At 40.4% G+C, this 22,380-nt stretch overlaps 1 protein-coding gene across 5 annotated transcripts in view; it reads left to right on the top strand.

Annotated features, from left to right (window-relative positions):
* Positions 1-22,380, top strand: part of MSRB3 (methionine sulfoxide reductase B3) — an 80,860-nt gene that overhangs the window by 15,916 nt on the left and 42,564 nt on the right. For 2 of the 5 annotated variants that reach the window (XM_074539781.1, XM_074539779.1), the window contains exons 2-5: positions 5,736-5,862; positions 9,871-9,942; positions 18,794-18,902; positions 20,712-20,789. In XM_074539781.1, coding sequence (XP_074395882.1) covers positions 5,736-5,862; positions 9,871-9,942; positions 18,794-18,902; positions 20,712-20,789 — 386 coding nt within the window. The remainder of the gene's footprint in view (positions 1-5,735; positions 5,863-9,870; positions 9,943-18,793; positions 18,903-20,711; positions 20,790-22,380) is intronic. The other 3 variants (XM_074539777.1, XM_074539780.1, XM_074539778.1) reach the window with 2 other exon arrangements.

Here is a 22,380-nt window from a genome sequence, read left to right as displayed (position 1 = left end):
TTAATAGCAAATAACAAATCACAAACCTTTGAAGACACCTGGTTTGTATTATCAATAGATACACAAGCACATGAAAATCCAGAGCCTAAAATCTCTTTTTAAAAGTAAATCTCATAGAATCACAGAATGGTTTGGTTGGAAGGGGCCTTAAAGATAATCTGGTTCCAAAACCCCTGTTGTGGGCAGGGATACCTTCCACTAGACCAGGCTGTTCAGAGCCCTATTCAACCTGGCCTTGGCTTACAGGGATGGGACATTTACCACTTCTCTGGGCAACCTCCTCCAGTGTCTCACTACTCTCATAGTGAATAATTTATTCATAATATCTTATCTAAATTATAATTTTCCAGGCTTTTGTCTATTACTACTTTTTGCCAAATGCTTCAAATACAGTACGGTGCATTGAAACATGCAGTTGTCTGAAAATATAATTATAAAGCACAAATGCATATTCACAGGATGTGTGGTTTTTTGAGAGCTGAAGGCTGCCTCCTCATGGTTCTCTCAGGATGTTGGACAGCCCAGGTATGTAAGTGTGAAAATACCTTGTGCACTGCAAAGGGTGCTAGTTTCAGGATTAGACATCTTGGATTGGAGTGGGAACTGGAACTCTTCCCTCCTTCTTTCACTGATAAATGACCAGCAGTCATCAGGCCCCTGCTGAAAACTTTTCCTGTACTCCAGTCTCCTGCCAGAGCTGGCAGCTTCACGGTGGTTAATTAAACATCTCTTACAAACTATTCAACATTGCCTTTGTCTGCACCATAGCATACACCATGTCAAACCTGCAAACAGGAAAGTCCCTTAAAGCCACCAAGTGCAGTGCAGAGAGCAGGAAAGGCCAAGGTCTTTGGCGTTAGCACAGAATGTGTAAAGGAAAAATGACTAGGGAGTAAATAATTGTTTAGACACAGAAAGACATGATCTACTCAAACACTTGCTCATGTGGTTCTCTCTTCATGCTGCACCTTTTGTTTCTGCAGTTCCTGAGGGTTGGTCTGTCCTGTCTGCTGACTCTGACTGGCAGCAGCTTTAGGTGAGCAAAAGCCAAATTAAAAAAAAAAAATCCAAATGTTAAAACTGAAATAAACATATATACAAAATAATCCACTAAGTTTTGTCAGAGAAACATTTGGTTATAGTTTGCTTTGTGTCAAAATAAATAGTTAAACCCTTTGCAAAACAACTGTTCAAAGTTATTGCTGGACTGAAAAAAATTTTACAAAACAAATACTGATAACAATTAAACTGTTAATTTAACACTTGAGTACAGTAGACTCCCAGGCCTTTACTTCTTTCTAACTTCTAGTTGTTTGGCTTTCTTCAGTGTGGCAATTTTTTTGCTTTATGCTTTTTCCAGTGACATAGGAATTCCTGACAAGAGCCTGGGAGCCTGGCTGACTAGTGTGTGCCTATCTCTTAATTGTTTCCTGCCCTCCAAATGAGGCCAGAGACTTGGGGCTGGGGGAAGGGAAATTGGAAAAAGGTAGAAACCTCACACTACTAAGGTCTTATTATTGGGGCAAGAAAAAAACCCCTGATCCTTCCCTTAAGAATTTGTGGATGTTTTTTTAATTTACTTGTAAAGAGCTAAAACTTCATGTATTTTCTTGTGAGAGCTGGGATTCTCATGTAATTTTAGGAATTCTGGATCTGAGTTGTCAGGAATAACACTGAATATGGAAAAATTTAAACCAGTAGTGTTATGAGCTCCAGAGACCCTTGATGTTTCCCCTACTGCTCTTAAAAACAAGATGTGGCAATATCAGAATTTAACCTCTCAAGTTGTCCTTCACCCAAAGAAATTTTTCTAGTTGCAGACAGAGGTTGAAAAAACATAACCTGAGTACATACAAAGTTCTTAATTTCCGAAGGACAAATTTGACAGACCACCTACACTACTTTATAGCTAATAATTTCAGGGTGAAACTTATATTTTCTGAATGTCCACAATGGACAGTATAGAAGCTCTTGAAAGCTTAATATTTGCCAACATTAGGATCCTGAGAGGAAGGCTTCCCTGGAATTAAAATGCATATCCTAGAAAACTGCTTCTGAAACCCAGCTAATGCCATAGTCACTGCTGTATTTGTACTATCTGTACTTACAAGATTTGCAAGTTATTGCTGAGCATGGTGTCCATCTTATGAGAGCCAAACAGATGGAAGATCCATGTTGTACTCTGTTAAAGAGTGAAGTGCACTGAAGGAGTTCCAAGGGGTCTGATGACACCCAGGGAGAACTGTGGAGGAGCCAACAGTGTCCTGGGTGTTCCAGGACAGCAGTGTGTTTATAAAAAAAGGGCAATCCACCAAAATAAACCCAAACAGTGATGTATGAAGGCATCACCCCCTTCCCTGAATTGTGAGTTCTGCTCTGACCTCTTCAAGTAGCATCTGTCCTTACAGGAGAGTGGCATACTGCAGTCCTGCAATAAAGACGGGTTTGGTGAGTCTGTGTGGTGGAAGTGCAGTGCTGCAGTACTCACTGTGGCTCAGGCATGTGACAGCTGTGTTAGCATTGCTGTCCCCAGGCCACCTGGCCCCTGGCAAGGCGAGGTGCTGTGCCAGTACAGATGGGATCCCTGGGGCTCAGGCAGGTACCTCCAGCACCAGCATGGGGGCTTTGCTTAACCTGTGGAGGGCTAGGCATGTATAGCATGGGAGTTTAAACCACCAGCCATCTATTCCCAGGATGGGAATCAGCTTTCACAGAATCATTTAGGTTGGAAAAAACCTCTGAGATCATTGAATCCAGCCTTTGACTGAGTACCACCTTGTCAACTAGACCATGACACCTCCTTGGGCAGCCCATTCCAATGTCTGATCACTTTTTCTGTGAAGAAATTCTTCTTAATGCTCCACCTAAACCTTCCCTGATGTAACTTAAGAGTATGTCCTGTCATCCTACTTTTGGTTGCCTGGGAGAAGAGGCTGGCCCTCACCTGGCTACAACCTTCTTTCAGATAGTTGAAGAGACTGATAACTGATATCACTCCTGAGCCTTCTTTTCTCCAGGTTAACCAACCCCAGCTTCCTCAGCCACTCCTCATCAGACTTGTGCTACAGACACATCACCAATGACATTGCCTTTCTCTGGACTTCTTCCTATGTTTGTCAGGCTCTGGCTGTTCCTCTTAAGTAAATCAGAGATATGAACACAGCACTTGAACCTGCTAAAGGCTATGGCCAAGTTTGCATGTGCCACAGAAAGAGCAGAGGGAAGACATGAACCTATCACAATGTTACTGTTCTCCCTAAATCTGTTCTCTGTTCCCATGGAACTGGCAGGTGGGGTGATGCACGTCCAAACCAAACGCGTTAATTGCAATGAGTTTGACTTTGTACTTCTCTTTACTGATTAATCACAAGCCGTTCTTATGGGGTCTGGAAGCTTCCTGTAGCAGGGTTTGTGTGCATACAGTACCTGGCACCAGGAGGTCTCCTCCCACTGGAACTACTGGGCATTGCTATAATGTAAGAGTAAATAGAAATAGCAATCAAAGCATCAGCAATAAAAGAATAAATTAGATTAACTGCAATAAAGTACTTTTATGGATGCTCAGTGATATTTTACTGGGCTCCCAGGACTTGCATATCCTCCAAGTCTTTATGAATATGTGAGAGTAAATATTAACATTTTGGTGAACACTGACATACTTGACAGTTTCAAAAGGCCAGAATATTTTATAATTCTGGTGAATTTCAAATAATTTCCTTTGAGCTGTTTACAGTTGAAGGAGGGAGGGCGGAGGAGGAGGAGGAGGGCAGGGAGGCAGTGTCCGGCTGGGCTGTAAGTGCAGCGTCTCGCAGGAGCGTGCTGGGCAGCGGCCGCCAGGCGGCGCCACTGGCGCGGGCCACTGCGGGCTGCCCGCCGACAGGGGGCGCTCGATACCGCTGCTGCCGGAGCGCGGCGCCGGCCTCAGCCCGGCTGCGGGACAGCGCCGACTGCGGGACGGTGCCGGCTGAGGGACAGTGCCAGCTGCGGGACAGTGCCGGCTGCGGGACAGCGCCGGCTGCGGGACAGCGCCGGCTGAGGGACAGTGCCGGCTGGGGGTTAGTGCCGGCTGAAGGACAATGCCACCTGAGGGACACTGCCCGCTGCGGGACAGTGCCGGCTGAGGGACAGTGCCAGCTGCGGGACAGTGCCCGCTGCGGGACAGCGCCGGCTGAGGGACAGTGCCAGCTGCGGCACAGCGCCGGCTGCGGGACAGTACCAGCTGAGAGACAGCGCCCTCGGGTCTCCTGGCGGTCTGCTCCGGAAGGATCCGCGCTGGTTTTCACGCGGCTCCGCTGCCGCTATGGCAGGGACGTGTTTGTGTGTGTGATGGCGCTCACGGGGCTGCCTGCCCAGTGCCCCTCCGCCGTCGGGCAGCACGGAAGTGTCGGGGGTCTCGCAGTGAGTGTGGTTTGGGTACGACCGAATTGAGGCGGGTGTGTGAGATGCGCTCCAGACCGGTTTGGTGATGGGTACGGCTGGGGGCTGGGTCCTTGTTATAATCGTGGAATTATCACAGAACGGTTTGGGTTTTAAAAGTCCCTTAATCCAACCCCCAGCAATGGGCAGGGACAACTTCAACTACACCTGGCTGCTCAGAGTCCCGTCCAGCCTGACACTGAATGCTGTCAGGGATGGGGTGTGTGCACCTGTGTGGGGTGTTCTGTAAGTGTCCTTTCTCTGAGAGTCTTGTTCCTCAGGACGGGACCGTGGGCAGTTTGTGCCCCGCTGGCACAGCCGCTGCTGTGGGCCATGGCAGGACGCACCCCCACAGCTCCCGCAGCCGAAAGAGTGAGCCTGAGAGGAGGCTGGGAGACCTGCCCTGCTGCTCCGCAGCTCCCAGGGGCCTGATCCTGCTTCACGAGAGTCCCAGAGAGTTTCTGTACCGACTTTGGCTGGGGATTGGCTCCAGTCCCACATCACATCATCTTCTGAAGTGAGCTGTGGCTGTGCATGGCTGGGCTATAAGGCATCTGCATTTCCTCTTTCCCATTGTGGGGTGAATGGAACAATTAGTATTTGTGCATTAAACCCTTCTGAAATAAAATCTCATGACTGCCATCTCTCTGTTTGCTATATTTGAACTGGCTGGAGGATTGTTTAAATATATCTCATGGACAGTTTACAACATGAATTATTTCCTGCCTTTGAAAAGCCATGGTTTTAAGATATCTGGCAAGTTTATTACAATGAAATGTCACATTCTTCAAACAAGTCATCAAAAGAACAATTTTTAGCAAAGACTGGTTTCCAGCGTTCACCATTCAGAAATGTTGCAGAGTGTGATCTTGGTTTAAATAAAATAAATAGAAAAAGCCTGCATTTGATCTTCCCAGCATTCCTGGGTGTTCCATGCAGGATTCCTACTATCTAGCTGATGTTCTAAGGGGTTTTTTTCCCTTAGTACCCCTGCACTTGTGACCAGGCTGCTACCCCAAGTTGCTCTCAGTTGGGTATTTAAGGCAGCTGTTGTGAATGCCCCCTATAAAAAGGCCCTCTCACTTTGTAGCATATAAAATGGTTACACTGAAGACTGTGTAATATGTCTCAAAATGTTGGGGGGTGGGGTAGCAAGAATGGGTTAAATGCACTTTAAAAAGTACATTTAGAATTGTGGTCCCATGTGGTGGTCATATAAAATTTTAAGTATTGTTTTTTTCTGTGAATGAAAACATTTTTGGTGTTTTAATTTGTTCTCATCTTTTTTTTTTTCTTTTTTTTTTTTCTTCCCTACTCAGCTCTTGCCCCTGTTCTTTGCCTCTGGTTTTGTTGGTGAGGATATCACAGTGATGTCTGCATTCAACCTGCTGCATTTGGTGACAAAGAGCCAGCCAGTGGCCCTGCGAGCCTGTGGGCTTCCCTCAGGTTGAATGGGTGCTGCTTGTTGTGTCATGCATAATAAAGGCCCTTGTAGGAAGGGGGGTCTCTGCTGCAGGAAACAATGTGCTATGGGCTGTTCTGTTTAAATTTTCCTTTGAAGTAGAAGTTTATTTGCACTTTTTTCTTTTTTTGTAAAAGTCACTGAGTTGAGTGAGCAATTTTATATCTGAGATTTTAAAAATCTGAAATGCTGACTTCCTTTTCAAAATACAGTCTCTTAAATTTTGTATTATTTTCCTCATTCTTGGCAAAATATGTGTCATTAAACTGAAAATATTTTACTTAATGCCATTTCTAATTTTAAAAGATAATATCTAAAAGAATTTTACATGTTGATTGCTATTAAATCATAGGACTTAAAAATATTTTCCAAAATATTTAGCAGTACACTATAGTTATACTCCATGTTTTTATTTTCACATTTTTATTATAAATCAAGTATGTTATACTGAAAATCATGTACAAAAAGTGTGCAGAATTTAAAACTTAATTCTTTCATTCTTCTGACAGCACATTCCTTAATTACATGACACTTCTCTACATAACTAAGTGGAAACATGCAATTTAATGCCCACATGCAGCTGCACTTTTCATGTAAGGCCCAGGTTTGACCATTCAGTCTGGGAAGGGTGCTATAAGAGCCCATCTCCATGAACTGATTTTATAATGAAAACCTTGAACCTAAGTATTTTGTGTTTCACTTAAAAGGTTACAGTCTGTAATGTCAGTGTAAAAATGTCAGTATACAGGGTTATGTGGGAGAAAATAGAAGCTGTGCTGAGTTAATTTTGAACATTGCTAGAAATTTTCTTGCCGCCTGAATAAAAAAGATACAGTCCTGGCTGGTCTGTGCTAAGCGTCAAAAATGGGCCAGCTTGGGTGTTTGTGCTACACTCACAATTGGTTCATAAAAGTCCAGAGTGTTACAAGCAGTTTCTCCCAGACCTGGACTTAGCAAGCATATGGAGATGATGTTTTAAAGATTTTTTTTCAGTGATAAGACATCAGTTTTCAAGCTGATGGATTTTCCTAAAGCTTATTAGACTTTATTTGAACTAAATCTGAGTCCAATTTTTGCAGCATTTATGTTCCATTTCCCCCACATGTGCGCAAAACTCCCATTAACCTTGATAGGAACTGCAAACACATATTGAGGAAGAGAGAGAATAACCCACATTGTGTCAGCTTGACCTTGGTTTCCTGTTACATTTGCTCCTGAGCCAGATTTAAAATCCTAAAAATATAGGGTAAGCAAATTTCCTTAGCCCTCATTATGCACCTTTTGATGTGTGCTCATATTGCTGTTGTCTACCTGAACATGGGGACACTCAGTCTTCTGGCCGTTTTGTTTCCACTCTGAAAAGGAGATGTGCAAGCTGATCAGCTAGAAACACACAGACCCCACAGTAGGTTTTGCTGCTCTGTACCTGCTTCCAAAGCACTGCAGTACCTGTTTTATCAAGTTGTTTTTTCTGTCATAATCCAGTAGTCACATTTTGGAATACAAAGTTAACACTTCTGTTTATTCCCATCTCTTAGATCCCTAACTGTGGGACCATGAGTAGATTGAGTTCCAATGACTGACTACTTTATAGAGATATATATAGAGATATATTTATATCTAATAAGCCCAAATTCGTCTGCTAACAGTGGAATAATACACAATCACATATATCACATATTTTAAGAATAATCTAAATTCCCCAGATGCTTAAAAATTAATTTAGGCTTGCTTTGCCTTTGGTTTGTTTTTTTTGTTTTTTTTGTCTATGGTGTATTTAAGGGGTTGCAAGTAAATGGCATAGCATGTATCCAATAAATCATGGGAAGGAAATGTCAAACCAACATCTGCTTAAATGCCACAATGCCCTGTGACTTTGCCTTCTGAATATACAGAAAACACCCAAGTTCTCCTGAGTTTTTATGACATAACACTTTGAGCTAGTACTTTTCCCACCGTCTGGTTCTGTGTGAATTGCAGTCCTGTAACCATACCACCGTGCCATGTGTCCACCAAGTTCTGGGACCATATGGAGCTTGGCCACCTTTTAATTCAGTGGCAAATTCAATATGGAATGAGACTTTTTAACCTTCTGGAACCCATGCTCAGAGTAAGGAAGCAAAGTGCCATCAGAGCAGTAAACTGGGCTTTCAAACAATGTTTTAAACACTATGCATTTAAATATTTGCTGGACAAGGACTTGAATGAAAGTATTGTTTCAATTTCTATGCTTGGAATGGTACCTCTATCCTTCCTGTAAGGAACAAAGTAACACAAGGCAATATATAATTTATATTTAATGTATAGCTGTAGATCAGAAACAAGAGAGGTTTCTTTTCTCATCTCCCTCCCCATTAAATTAATGAAATACTATTGGAATGCATCTTAGAATAGAGATGACCTGTCCCTTCTTTGAGCTACTATTTTGTAAACACTTGTGTGATTCACTTGTACTGGTGAAGTGTTTTTACTTGTTCTTTTTCTGTTTATATATTAGCACCTGAAGTGTGGATCTGTTCTTCCAAATTGTATTTTTAAAATATTTTTTTGTCTGAAGTTAGGACTAAACGTTTCAATGTGTGCACACCTAGTGCACTGTTTGCTCATAACATTTTTTGTAGACAAGATGGCAAGTCTGAGCAGGAGCAGGAGCTCCCAGTAGATGGCACTAGGCATTTGCTGTTCTGCACACCCAGGGATATATAAAAAGCTTCCCGTCTAGGAGTCATTCATTCAGAAAGCACACCCTGAGAACTTAGGAACATTTACAAGTATTTTAAGAACAGCAAGAATACTGGGCAAAAAGCAAAGTCTTTGCCTGTATGCAAACTACCATCACATTGGTTCAAGGTTTCTTCATTGTCAGTGATGACTGCAGCTCCATTGTGTGACAGAGAAGTGTTGCTCCTTGAGCCCACTTTATTAGAGTTGAATGTTCTGAATTTCTTTGGAAATGTAGGATGCACTCAGTACCTGCCAGGATTTAATTCACAGAAATTAAGTCTTTAAAAAACACCCACAACAATTGCCCACCAAACTTTTAGTATAAAAACTACTTCATCTGCTTTATGCATACTAAGAAGCAACTGATACAATACTGATAATGCAGATTCCATGTACATATGTTTTCTGAAGCAGACCACCAAGCTATAACCTAGAAAGATAACTTATATTGCTTTGCTGTGTCTTTTAATTATTATGGGTTCTCATTTCTTAAAAACTCTTTATTTCTTTAACACTTTGAATGTTGTGCTGCTTACATCACATTTTTTGCATGTGATAAATTGGATTTTCCTCTCCTGTAGATCAAAGAAAATTATGGTGCTTGTAAAATTAAGTAAAAGTAATGATGAAAAAATTATAGGGGTAGACTTAGGGTTGGGGTTTTTTTCCATATAATGAAGTCCTAGGTAATATCAAATTGTTATGTAGTGTTTAATTACTAAAATAACTACTAGTAGGAAACTGTGCTTTTCTAGCATTAGATTAAACTGCAATGCATCTGTATGAAGATGGTGTTGGGCATATGGTGTAAGTCTTTATTAAGTAAATATCTGTAGTATGGTTTCTCATTCTTTTACTAAATCTTTGTTAATTCTAAGTTCTAACATAATGTCTTCTCATAAAATTGAAATTAATAGTGAACAAAAAATCACTGGGTCTCACAACTGGATTTTTAGCAGTAATCTGTTAACATAAAGAATTACTTTTAGAAGCAGATCTTGAAAACATTTGCATACATGAATTATTTGTATGCATTTGTTCCTCCCAACTCTCAAACTGCTCATGTCAATGAAATATTTGTGTGCATACTGCTTGCCAGCTATGGCTTTAACAACTGAAAGTCTAGTAAAGACTTTAGTCTTGTGGGTTCAAAGTACAGTAGTTGCTGTCAAACTTTGTGTGACTTGAGTATGACTAAGCATTTCATATTGTCTGTTTCTATGTTCAGAGACATAATTTCTATAATGTATATTATAACTTCCCCGTAGTTTTCCGTAATGTGTATCACCAGAGATGTACTACTCCAGAAGTCTGTTCACATGGTCCAAAAGAAAATAAAAGTAAGACTGATATTGTATAGCATAAACCATCCAAACACCTATGGTTAAATGTCTGTCAATGTTTTCATTATACATTCATATTTTCTGGGGTTTATATCTTGAACATAAAAATTTGCTCTGGGTTTAAGTATGCTATACAAGGTCTCAGATGAATGTATTTGTTCCTCAGAACTGGCTGGGGGGCAAAAATTAAAATTCATTTGTATCCAGCTAAATTTTAAAAAATGCAAATATCAATTTGGATCAAAAATAGATTTCTAAATTTAGAACTCAGTCTTACAAATACCCAGTTTACTGCCTTCCAGCAGTTATGAGGAAGATTTTTGAAAAACGTGGAAAATATTCACTGTGTGATCTCAATAGTAAATAGCATGTGAAACCATTCATGTATCATTATTATATAAATGTCTGTGCATACGTTTGCCTTTTAGTCATATGATAGTAGAACACTACATTATCATTATAGAGCATAACATTATATTTTTGGAATGGCTTTAAAATGAGTTTGAAAAATTAGATAAAACTGTCTTAATGGGAGTACATTTGATGTTGTAGTGTGTTTACAAATGTTCCTTTTGTACAATAATATTCAGTCTAGAATGCCTTACTTAATACATTTTAAGATGAAATTTATTAGTAGATATCTCTTTTGGTGTAGTAGTCTTAAAAATGTCTAGTACTTGCCAAACCTGGGATCATAAAGAAGACAAGAAGCCTTCTGTTATGTTCCTTAGAGTTTGTACTCTTTTTTTCATCTTTTTAAATCTTTATTCTGGTGATTTTGTACTCTTCCTCATCTGCTCAGGAGACAGATGGTGCTTGTCCCTGGCCCACCTTGGGTGGAGGCTCCTCAGTGATTCTTGCACTGAGAAGCACTGGGATGATGAGACATTTCTTGTGCTCCCAGATCATACACAAAGACAGTCCCTTAATGTGTACCCTGATGGATCTTTTAAGGTTGTTTTCATTCCCTTCCTGCTCTCATAAAGGATCCACCACAAACCATTTCCACGCTTCTTGCAGGAATGTTTTAATTCTGGGAGTTCATAAATTTCCTGTGTTCCATTCCTGAGCCTTCTGCAGCTCAGGCTTAGTGTATTTTCTGCTTAGTTGGGTACGGAAAAGATGAATTTCAGGGTGTTTCTGGGTTTTAAAGTTTCTCATGAAAAGTTTCCTTTTTTAGTTATTGGAGTGTCTAACAGGAGGACTAAGAAGTCCTTTAAGGATTGCCTTCACATTTTCCCTTTCCATTAAAAGAAACTCCTGGCTTTGTCTTTTCTCTGAGGAGTATGTGATGTGAAGGAGAGATGACAGCACACAGAAAGAAAGGAGATTTTCTATATTGCTGAGCTGAGGGAGGACAAGCAAGAAAATGTGCAAGAAGTGAATGTGAGCCCTAAAGCCAGTAAAAGTATGTTGGAAAACAATGGAGGAGATGATCACTTGGGGAATTTATAAGCTTGGAATTTAATGGAACCTTGAATGGGTCCAGAGTGTGGACTGGGAATCAGGCACTAGAGGCTCCAACATTACCATACCTTAGCTGCTAGGTTAACCATAGGTTGCTACAGCACAGATCATGTTCTGGGGATAAATGAGTAGAGACAAGGTGTGCCCCAGAGAATGCTAAGGAGGGGAAATTGTTCTTACTTACAGGCTAAATATGTATCTCAGTTTGTGATTTCCTTCAAAAGAAGGTGTGCTGGGTAGGGATGCATGGCTAGGGTACAAAGGTGCCCTTGGCTCTGTCTGGAGAAGAGGTTCTTGTGGAACGGGAGGTGCAGGCAGCCCAGGTCTGGTGCTGGCAGCTTTGTGCATTGTGGGTAAGGACTCCTCATCAATGCTCTGGCCCAGGTCAGGGAGTCCCAAGGACAGCAGAGCAGTGAAAGTTTTCACCAAATCCTCTTAAAGCCCTTTTACAGGGCTTGACCCCATCTTCTCGACTCATAAGGCATGGCTGAATTTTAACTAAACATAAGGAATTCCAGAAGGCCCATTAGGGAATGGAGTTGGCAGTTACAGCCCTTTTTGACTGTTCCTCTACCTTCTGTCCTGAAGCAGATTGAGAGGAAGTGGGCTACAGCGTTTTCTGTGGTGTCATAGCAGAGAATGAACTGGAGCAGAGTGTCCCAGCAGTTCCTGTCTTCATGCTAGGTGTGTCCCTCAGAGTTTGGAGAAGTGGGATGAAAGGCCACAGAGCAGGCAGAGCTTTTGCAAAAGCGTTCCTTACCCTCCACAGCTGGAGACAGATCAAGTTTTTCAGGGGGTTAGACTGGGGTGTTATAAAGAATTGGAGGAGAGGAGAGACCTTCCCCCAGCTCTCTCCTTTCCTCCACCCCCATCCCAAGTACAGACTGAGGCACCTTAAGTCTAGAAATCCAGTGCTCATTTCACAGGCCACACATCACTATTGTGGAGGAAGCAGCAGGAGGATTTAGCAACAGCCTGAATGCCAAAATAAGCTACACACCGCTGCTGGAAAATGCTGACTTTTTAATTGTTTCTGCTGCAGGGTTAAACCTTTATTAAAACTATGTGAATAAACTTATTTTGATGACTTACTGAAATATTTTAAATAAAAAAGGTAGCATAAAGCACTCTTACTAAATTCACCTTGATCTCGCTGTTAATAAAATGCTTTTCCATATGTTGGGCACCTTTTATTGATTCTGTCAGAAATCTACTGACCAGATAAAGAGTGCTCAGTGTTTCTGTCTTTCTTGTTTTTAATTTAAACAAATGTAGTGCCAGTGAAAGGTGCTAGGATAATATCAGGAAAACAAAAGTCTCTTTATTTGTTGGGGGGAGAGGAAGAGAAATCCATCATTATAAATATTCCCCCCTCCATGGCTGTACCAATAGATCTTGATCTTTTTTTGCCTGGTTTGCATCCAAGAGTAAGGCAAATAGGTCAGCTGCCCTGTGCACTCTGTCTTTGGCCATCTCAGCAGAAACGATAACAAATGTGGCAGTTTATAACATAATGAGCTTTTGCTCCACTTAATTGAAGGTTCTTCTATTCACCAACCTCTGCTGAGCAGCCACAGGCTGTTGTTGCTGCAACAGTAGTGAAGATGACAGCTCAAAAAGCTGCAGAGGAAGCTGCCTTCATCTCCACCAGCTAATGCAGGGTAGTGGTGAACTCCTCTCAGTCGTTATAATTTGGAAAGGTTGTGAGACCAAGATTGTGTCTGGTAGTGACATTTATTTCATTGGTGTCAGACATGGAAGTAAAGTAGACATGCCTGGAGAGGACAAAAGGAGCTGATTTTCTTTCCCCCTTTCCCATTAAGCAAAACACTTCAGTCTTTTGTTAAATGTTTTTTACATTCACAAGGAGGAGAGGCAGCTTCAGATTTCTTTTCCAGGGAATGACTCTTTGGCTTGCATGGCTGCCTTAGTGTAACTTGCTGCAAGCAGGTTTGCAGACCTGTGGAGACAACAGATGCTGCCGATATGGGCCTGCCTGCTGGAATCCCAGTACCACTTTCTGTGCAGAGAAAACAAGTGCATAGACATGCATTAGCTGGCAGTTTGGAGGTTTGTTTTTTTTTTTTTTCTTTAATTTTTTTATTAAACAAGAGCTGTGCTGATGACCAGGTGGGAAAAAAAATGTGACAGCTCTGTTACTTGATTGTATAGGAAGTTTGCAGATTTGCAGAGAAGGGGCTTGCCCTTCCCTAGTGATCATCTGACCCTCCTGGTGTTAAGCAAATAATTTTTTTTAAAGACAGTTAGTTTTTGGGTGGTGTTCTTTCAAGATAGAACCTGGAATTTGACCCAAAATTCAAACTGCTGTTCTGGTACCTGGCTTTTGGATTTTCAACGCACAATATAGTGGAAATGGTCTTCGCTCCATTACTTCTAATGCTTGCATGAAACTGCAAATGGTATTTCAACAGCAGGTGGGAGTTAGCTACCTACAGCAAGAAAGCAAAGGAACCACAGATCTGTTTTTCAATGTGTAAAACATTTATGGGGGTTTTTTAATGATGAAGTTTGAATTTTACTTAAACCTGACCTCCAAACATTTCAGAGGAAGTTCTGAAACTGAAGTTTCAGTTTCTTTTGCAGCATTTATCCTAGTCACCAGCAGGCTAAGGTAATTTGAAATTACTTGTGAGGGGATTATAAAAAGAACTATCATGTCAAATACAGGTTTTATAAAACTGTGTTTTCCAAATACAAGCCAATAGAACTGTTTGAAATGTAACCGTTCTCAAGAGTTGTTCTTCTTTAAACTAGATGGCAGTTCCTGGCTTGTTTGCAGTGAGAGAACACTGCAACATTCTCCTGAGGCTGAAAACTAGAGGCTGCAGAGAAGAAATTAAACAGAAATTAAAATATGTGAGAGAGAGTTGTGACTTTGCCTTTTCTTAATCAGACAGTGAGGCAGAACTGGCAACAAGAGGCATAAACTGTGAAATAAAATCTGAAGTAAAAAGAAATGCGAGGTTCCACTTTTAAAAATTCGAAGTGTTAGCAATAGTATATGTAAGGATATTTATTTAAAGAAATGTATGCAAATATTTTTTAACTTTGTGGAATTCTTCTTAGTATCAGTTTGAGGTAATTTACCATCAATCTACCAAGGTCTGACTCGCTTATAATGGGACAGACTTTGGGAAGCAAAAAGATGTATACTTAGAGCCAGATCCTGTAGTCTCATGTACAGTCATAGACCCTTAAGTAGCTATGCATATTTTCAATGATGTGCCTACACAGGTCACATTGCAGGATTGGGGCTGGGGTGGAATATGAAAAGTAAAAGGTACTAACTTGTGTCCATCTGTCTGAACATATCTGGTTGCTGGTTTTCTTGTGATTGCTTATAAGGAAGGAATGTTATGAACCACAGGTTTGAAAAGTCATTTGGAACTTATATATGAGGTGAGATGATTAATGTCTTCATTATCAGGTCAACACTCAGAAAATACTTTCTGTTCACTTAATTTGTACAGCAGACTTCAGAGCTGAACTCTGAAATGCTCATAGTCTGCAGGTGAATAGTAAATGGCAGCATGCCCTCCCTTGCTTTTCAGAAAAAAAATCCCATTCCTAAACACAAGAATACTGTGAAGTCTCCAAGAAGGGTTTCTGTTGATGTTTGTTTCACCCTCCTCAGGTTTTTTTGTTTGTTTGTTTGTTTGTTTGTTTGTTTGGGGTTGTTTTCCATTAAGATTTGTGAGGCTGGTCTTTTCCTCACAAAACCTTCCATCCTGCTCCAGGATCATAAGTGCCTTTAGCGCTGCTGTAGCTGTTGCCAGAGGGCTGAAGGAGCTGCCTGAACCCTGCTTTTCTTAGGAGTGCCAACCCCAAAGAAGGCACCATGGGGTGCTGATTAGAGAGATTTAATCTGGCCTCCAATCCTGCAGTGGATCAAAGGGGATTTTGTCTGTCTTTGCAGGCAGTTCACCTCTTAACAGCTGCATCTAACTGGAGTTCAGAACATAGCTGTCCTGGCCTTTTCTAAGAGTCATTGCTGGGAGCACCATCTCCAAGGAACAAGAGTGCCAAATATAGATTCTATGAATCCAGGCTCTCTTATTCTCATACAGCATTTAAATTAGCCTCACCTTCAATCAGGTGACAAAATGCTGTTTGTAGAACTGATGACCTTTTCTCTCATTTGCCTCAAACTGTGGGATATGCCAGTGAACTCTGAGCCTGCCTTTATGGCTGAGCTGCTGAAGCATTTTGTTGCTGTATGGACCCTTTCCAGAGCCCAAACCTCATCCCATCTATGGAGAACCAGATGGAGGAAGGTGGTCAGCCTGCCCATTTATTCTCTAGTTTAATAATTAGCTCAATAACAGCTCCATTACTAGTGGCAGTTTTTCTTATATTGGACATCTTTGTGTAGCTTCATGTTGTCCCCTCCCAGAATACAAACAGTTGCCTTGAATGTGATAGTCATCTCATGTCATAAAGGAACAGCTGCAAAACCCGAAGGAAACACTCTTTTACCAAAAATTATGCACTTTTGTCCCTCTTGCATGTATTTTTTTTCCTAACTGAAGGAATGTATTCCTAGAATCTCATGTAGTATTTTCTAGGATTAATTGCATTTTTATAGAAGCTTGTAGGCTATCCCCATTTCAGATAAAATACCCCTATATCCTCTGCAGTCAGGGATGAGTCTTGCTTTACCTCCTTGCCTCCACAGCAATAGGGAAATAGTGTGATCTATTTACTGAGCTATCTGTTTGTTGCCAGCAGTTAAATAGTAAGTACAATTAATTTAATGGGGCCGTTCTTGAATGCTGAAGGCTGCACCAAGGGATTTTCTTTATAATTTGTAGTGCAACTTTTTTTTGATCGATACTCAAATTACAAACTTGAAGAATCCCTTCTTGGGATCGGTTGCATTTTACCTCAGTGTAGTTTGGCAAAATTCCCCTGCAGACATAAACAATTGTTTGTATTATAAACATACGATTAATTATTAAAACAAGGCATACAAAAGATCTTTTTTTAACACACTTCCTAGTTCTGATCATTGTTGTGGATCATGTGGCATCTAGAAATTTTCTTATGCATATAGTAAACCCACAGATTGGAGAACATTAAATTTGTAAATAAGATGAAAAATTATTTAAGGAATGTAAAGGGGGCATACTGACTGTTTAAAAAAATCAGTCAGTATTTTCCCTTTTTCAAAGTGAAGTTATGCTTAGTTTGCCTTTTTGCAGCAGCAGCAGCAGCAGTTATGGAGAAAACAGAATTTATTTTTTAAAATTATGGCAGATATTTTAAAAATTGAAGAGATGTTGGTTTGTAAGATTCTTTGTTGCTCCCTAGACTACTTTTTAAACTGAAATTGTAGAGAAAAGACTGTCTCTCAAACAGTTTCTTTCTGAGCTGCGTAATGCAAGATAACAATAGCTATTTATATAATGCATATGCTTCCTTTCCCTGTTAGCTATACTTTGAAAGACTTATTAGTCCTAGAGTCCTGCACGTTTGGAGAATAAAAACCTCCAAAGTTTGACATCCTTAAATAAGCAACCAAATGTTATAAAGAACAAACCTCACTTACAGTTAGAAAACAATATTTACATTTAAGGTTGAAAAGCCAGGATGTAGGAAAATTTTGCTAATTTGGAAGGTGACCTTTAAGTGCACCAAAACCAAATAATTTGTAAGCTATGGCACAGGGCACATTCCTGCAAAATTTGTGTGAATACTGCTTTAGTGGTTCTTGAAAGACAAACAAAGAGACCTGGAATGAAATCTTTATCCCTCTCCCAAATAAGATTGAAGCTAACAAAGGCATACAGCAGCACTCTTTCAAAGCTTGCCATTAAAACGAAGACTCTGCAGCACAGCTAATGAGATGGGTCAGAGTGGAAAACAATCTGTTTTTAAGAATGTTTAGATCAAAAGTAATTTCTAATCTATGAAATAAAGTCGCTTTTCAATACTTTTCTTTCACTAGTAAAGCTTTTTATGTTTGCACTATTTACTTCAATCAGATGTTTTCAATTTTACTTTTTTCTTCCTGAAAATACTTCCTAGGGTTAGTTGGTAGTGACCAACAGCATTATTCTTTTTCTCTCTCCCCTATTCACCCACCCCCACACATTAAAAAATTGAGAAAAGAAGAGGGGGAGGAAGAAAGAAACATCTTTTCTTAAATGATTTGCAAGCATCTGTGCTCTAAGCTACTTTTTATGAACGCTCCTTAGTAATGACTCAAGGTAAAAAAGCAGAAAAGCATCCAATGTTAGGAAATTGCAATCCAATACCATGTAATTTAAACCTGCCATTGCCTCTCCTGTACTAAATGACATACAGATGGGTAGCTCTGTTGCCTCTACTTTGGGAACACAATTGGTCTTTTTATGAGTGTATATACATTTCTAGCAAAAAATATTTTCCTCGGGAGTGTTTATTTCTTATTGCACCATATTTTAATTACTGTCATAATTAGAGTGCTTTTTCCCTGCTATATTTTGTCAGCTAGTTTTTGCCAATGCTTATCAAAGTTACCTGAATAGTTTGCCATTTATGTTATTACTTTGTGAATTTTCATTCCCAGAAGTAGCTTTATTGTTGTTTTTTGCTTTCACAGTGTGGATTTTTGCACTATGCAACTGTCTATTTTTTACTGTAATCCTTATGTACTCCTTGGATTTTCTGTGTGAACTAAGCAAAGTGTTAAGATTAGATTTTAAGAGGAGGGTAATTTCAACAGCAGCCCTCCTTTGCAACGAATTTTACAACAAGTTGAACCTTGTACAACTTTGTGCATAAAGAAATTACTTACTCCTTAGGACTCCTATTCTAGTGCTTCAACAGTGAAAAAGGAAAAAGGCTACTTTTTTAACAGGGAAAAGGTTGAGGATGCAACTAGAAATTAAATCAACCTTACTGTAATTCTGAAGGTTAGAATTGTTTTACAGCTACTTTTAAGGGTACTGAATTTGCCAGATGTTGTGGCTAAACATCATATGCCCATTACCATAAGTCTCCAATATAGATGTCTTGTAAAGAATGTTTCAGCTGTAGTTGGGATTTTTGCAGATCTTTTTTTAATGGTCGAAAAGCGGTACTTTCTTGTGAATGATTGTGTGCGCAACAATTTAGTGTATAACACACCAAAGGGCTTTGGCTGTAGCACATTGTCACTGCTCCAGTGGAATCACCTGGCTCTCCATAAAAATTCTTTTCTATACTTATATTTGAATAAATAATCAGCTGCAGTTCAGCTGAGCCATTCTTTGTGCATTAGGGACCAGCCTGGTCATTGACAAGTGAATGCAGAAGCTATACTGTGGCTGTCTGCCAAAGCAATTATTCAGGATTTAAGCTAAAAAGGCTCCTTCTCCCATATCCTCTCCTTTTGCAGGGTCATGTAGGGATAAAAAGGACTGTAAGGTGGTCTTTTCCCAGGAAGAGCTGAGGAAGCGGCTGACACCCCTGCAGTACCATGTCACTCAGGAGAAGGGGACTGAAAGGTAAGGCAGGATGAAAGAAACTCAGATCTAAAAACACAGGCATCTTTCTTTTCCACCCCTCCTCTTACTGCTGTTTCCTCACCTTCCCTACCAAGTTTTGTTGGTTGTTTTCTTCTTCTTCCAGGATTTCTACACTTGTTTACTAACCCCTACAAATTAACACTACTGCAAAGACAAGCATCTGCAACAGGGGGGCCAGGGCCAAGGGTCTTGTGTGACTTTTTCTTTTAATGAACACTGCATGTCTTATAAAGTCACCAGGCTCATAGTTAGAGTCTGTTTTTAGTTTACTACAAAACCTGTGGAAGTAATAGTGGTTTAGGTACACTTTTTTTGGAAGACATCGCAGTAAGCAGAACCACGAGGGAAATGGCCCTGTGCCAGGAGGCTGGAGTTTTGAAGGTGGCCATTGTAAGTATAGACATTTTGGCTGCAGAAAGAAGGTAGCATAATTTAGTTCTTTTCCACCCCACTCCAATTTCTTTTTGAAGCACATGTGGAGAAGGTATTTATTGGCTCATTTGTGGTTGGAATGTCAAAAATTTTCAATAACTGCCCTCACATGGCTTTAGTCGCTGGAACCCAGCCTTAAGTCCTGGAGGGGAAAAAAAAGGACAGACTTCCAAGATTGTTTTTAGTGAATAAAGTCTCTCTCTCTCAGCTGATTCCAGCCAAAGGTAACTTGCCAAGGCCCAGCCATTTTTTGTTGTCTAATTTATACCACTGAGCTTGGCGCAAGGCCCTGGCTTTACCTCTGCTCTAAATGTACTAATGATGTAACTGCTTGTTTTCATTCAAGAGCTGCAAGGACTCCCTGCTGCACGTGGGGTCCTGGTTAATAGGCAAACCTTTTCCTGACAGCGCTGAATTTGGTGGCTGAACGTGCCAGAGAGGCTGGTGGGGACAGTCGCCCTCCCCACTGCAGCCCTCTCCGTCCTGCCATAGCCCTGGCAGGGCAAGGGGACGGTTGCCTTTGCTGGGAGACCTGCCTTGCCTTCCCCCCAGCCCTCCGTGCTCTTGTGTACGGGACCAACAACGTGATTTAATGCACACAAACAATCGGAGATTAGGTCATTCTTAAAAATCCTGTTTATAAAAAAAAATTGGACCTCATAAAAAGGGTGAAAGGATAATAAAAACAAGCTGCTGAGCACATAGGCTTTTTGTTGGGCTAGCGCAGCTGATTCGTATTAGGTGAATGACCTCCTAGCCTTTTAGATTGTTAACTAAGAAAAATATTCCCTTAAAGCTGGAATATTGCTTTTCAACTGAAAATATAAGGCGCGCACAGCTTGAAATCCTGGACCAATTATTTCATTTTCAGCTACAATGTCTGTGCCGCCCGGGCAGCCGGCGTTGGCCTGACCCAGCGGCACGGCTCTGCAGCGCCTCACACCTTGCTCCACTGCAGCCACCGAGCCCTGCACGCGGCCCAGACGTGGACACAGCGAGGTGGGGCAGGTTGAGCTACGTGCCAAACAATCTGTGTTTACGAAAACTTGACATTTCACTTGCCAGATAGGGGAAGACTTCTGTTCTATCCTTTTTGGTTTTGTTGTTGTTCCAGCCTTTGAACTGTGGGACAATTTGCTTCCTTTTGCATGATGCGTAACATCCGAGGCACACTAACGAGGACGTTCCCCTTTTCCTGTGCCTGCTTTATTTGCTACCTTTAATAAAAAACAGCTGCCAACTTAAAAATCGTGGACTTCTTCTATAACATTTTTCTAAAGACTCAACTACTTTAAAAATTAAAAAAAAAAGAATTCCTTTATTTAATATTAAAATGCAGTCTTGTTGTTTTACCAGTGCCTTTGAGGGGGAGTACACACACCATAAAGCTCAAGGAATATACAAATGTGTTGTTTGTGGAACTCCTTTATTCAAGTGAGTATGCTAAATATAGTTTTGAGATTTTTGTCTCTTAGGTTATGTATAGTCTTGTATATATTTCATACATAATTGTACAAGGTCATTTCATAAAATCACACAATGGTGTAGTCATTCCACCTTTTAAAGAATACAAGAGAAGCAATATAAATAATGCTGTAGTAAAATTAATCTTATAGCAAATATAAAAAATTAGGATAAATAAGATAGGAAGATGGCATTCAGGTAAAAGAGGAAGTATGACAGGGAAAAAAATCAGTCATTTAAATTTTTTTCTATATGCATCTCTGCCAAGTAATTGTAACAGTCTTTCACTGAGTCAATCAATACTGAGGTTTGACTGTTAGAATTACTTCCAGGTAGCTTTAAGAGATACCAAGTGGCAATGCTGAATTATACATACAGCATTTTAGCTGATGATGGAAAAAAAAGTAGATGCATTTTTTTAGAATTCAAGCAGTTAAGAAAACAAAACTGTGTAAAATTTCATTACTTATTGAATTTCCATTCATCCAAATTAGCACACATGGAGACCTGGTTTAAAAATGCTCTTTAGAAGTACTGTGGGAATTATAGCCCTAAATTTGATGCTAGAAGGAGTGCTGATTGAATTCCCTTGATCACTGCATTGTTCTACACAGATTCAGTTGTTGTTCATGTGATTTTTCTTATTTCTGGCTGCTTGTGTTCATTCTGATGAAGAATTTAAATTTTTTTTCTTCCCCCCCCCAGTTCTCCCTAACTTAGTCCCTTGCACTTAAAGAGGTACCTTTACAAGAGCATGAATCAGGATGGTCAGGATAGCAGTAATACTACACAATATTGTGCCAGTAATAGGTTAAAGGAAAATACAATTGATGTAGTTCTAGAATCACCAGATGTGGCAGTGATAGTTGTCCTCAGGAGATGTCTGTAAAATGAAAGAAGCACCTGGTCTCTGTAATGTTTGATTCCTCTGTCAGAAGGATTACCTGCAGAAACTGATAATAATGTGAATCTTTTGGGTTGAAAATCTGATGGTTACAGACACAGCCAAGACAATAGTCTCATGTCATATGTTACTATGGTCCTTAGCTTGCGGGTGCAAAGTGGGGATCCAAACTCTCCATAACTCGTCTTTCTACTCTGCTGCTTAGACTGCATTCCACTGCTTACTATAGCTAAATCTTTTGAGGGGAGATCCTGGCTCTGTTGAAGTAAATTCATATTTAGCAAATGAATACAATGGAGTCAGGATTTCACCTTCTACCTTCAAGACTGGCTTCCTCTCTATCATCTGATGGAGAAAGAGTAGGGGTTTTTTGTGGGACGACTTTTGGACAGCAGTAGTATACATAAATTAATGTGAACTAGTTTCCAGTTGCCTTCAAAATAGTTTTACGATGGGAATAAGCTGGGACTTATCTGTGATTATCTCAAGTGTACAGTTTGCTCTGGCATAGTCTTGAGTTAATGAGTTGGATTTCTCTTTTTAAAATGAGCTGTATGGAAATGTCTCTGTTTTCAGATTCTCTTTGAGACTCCTGTGGATTTTATGGGAGGAGAGAGAGAAAGAGGAAAGTTATTTTTTAATTTTAATAATTCCCAG

Source organism: Zonotrichia albicollis, chromosome 4, assembly GCF_047830755.1.
Source record: "Zonotrichia albicollis isolate bZonAlb1 chromosome 4, bZonAlb1.hap1, whole genome shotgun sequence".
NCBI classification, from domain to species: Eukaryota; Metazoa; Chordata; class Aves; order Passeriformes; family Passerellidae; genus Zonotrichia; species Zonotrichia albicollis.
This window is presented reverse-complemented; position numbering and strand designations above follow the sequence as displayed.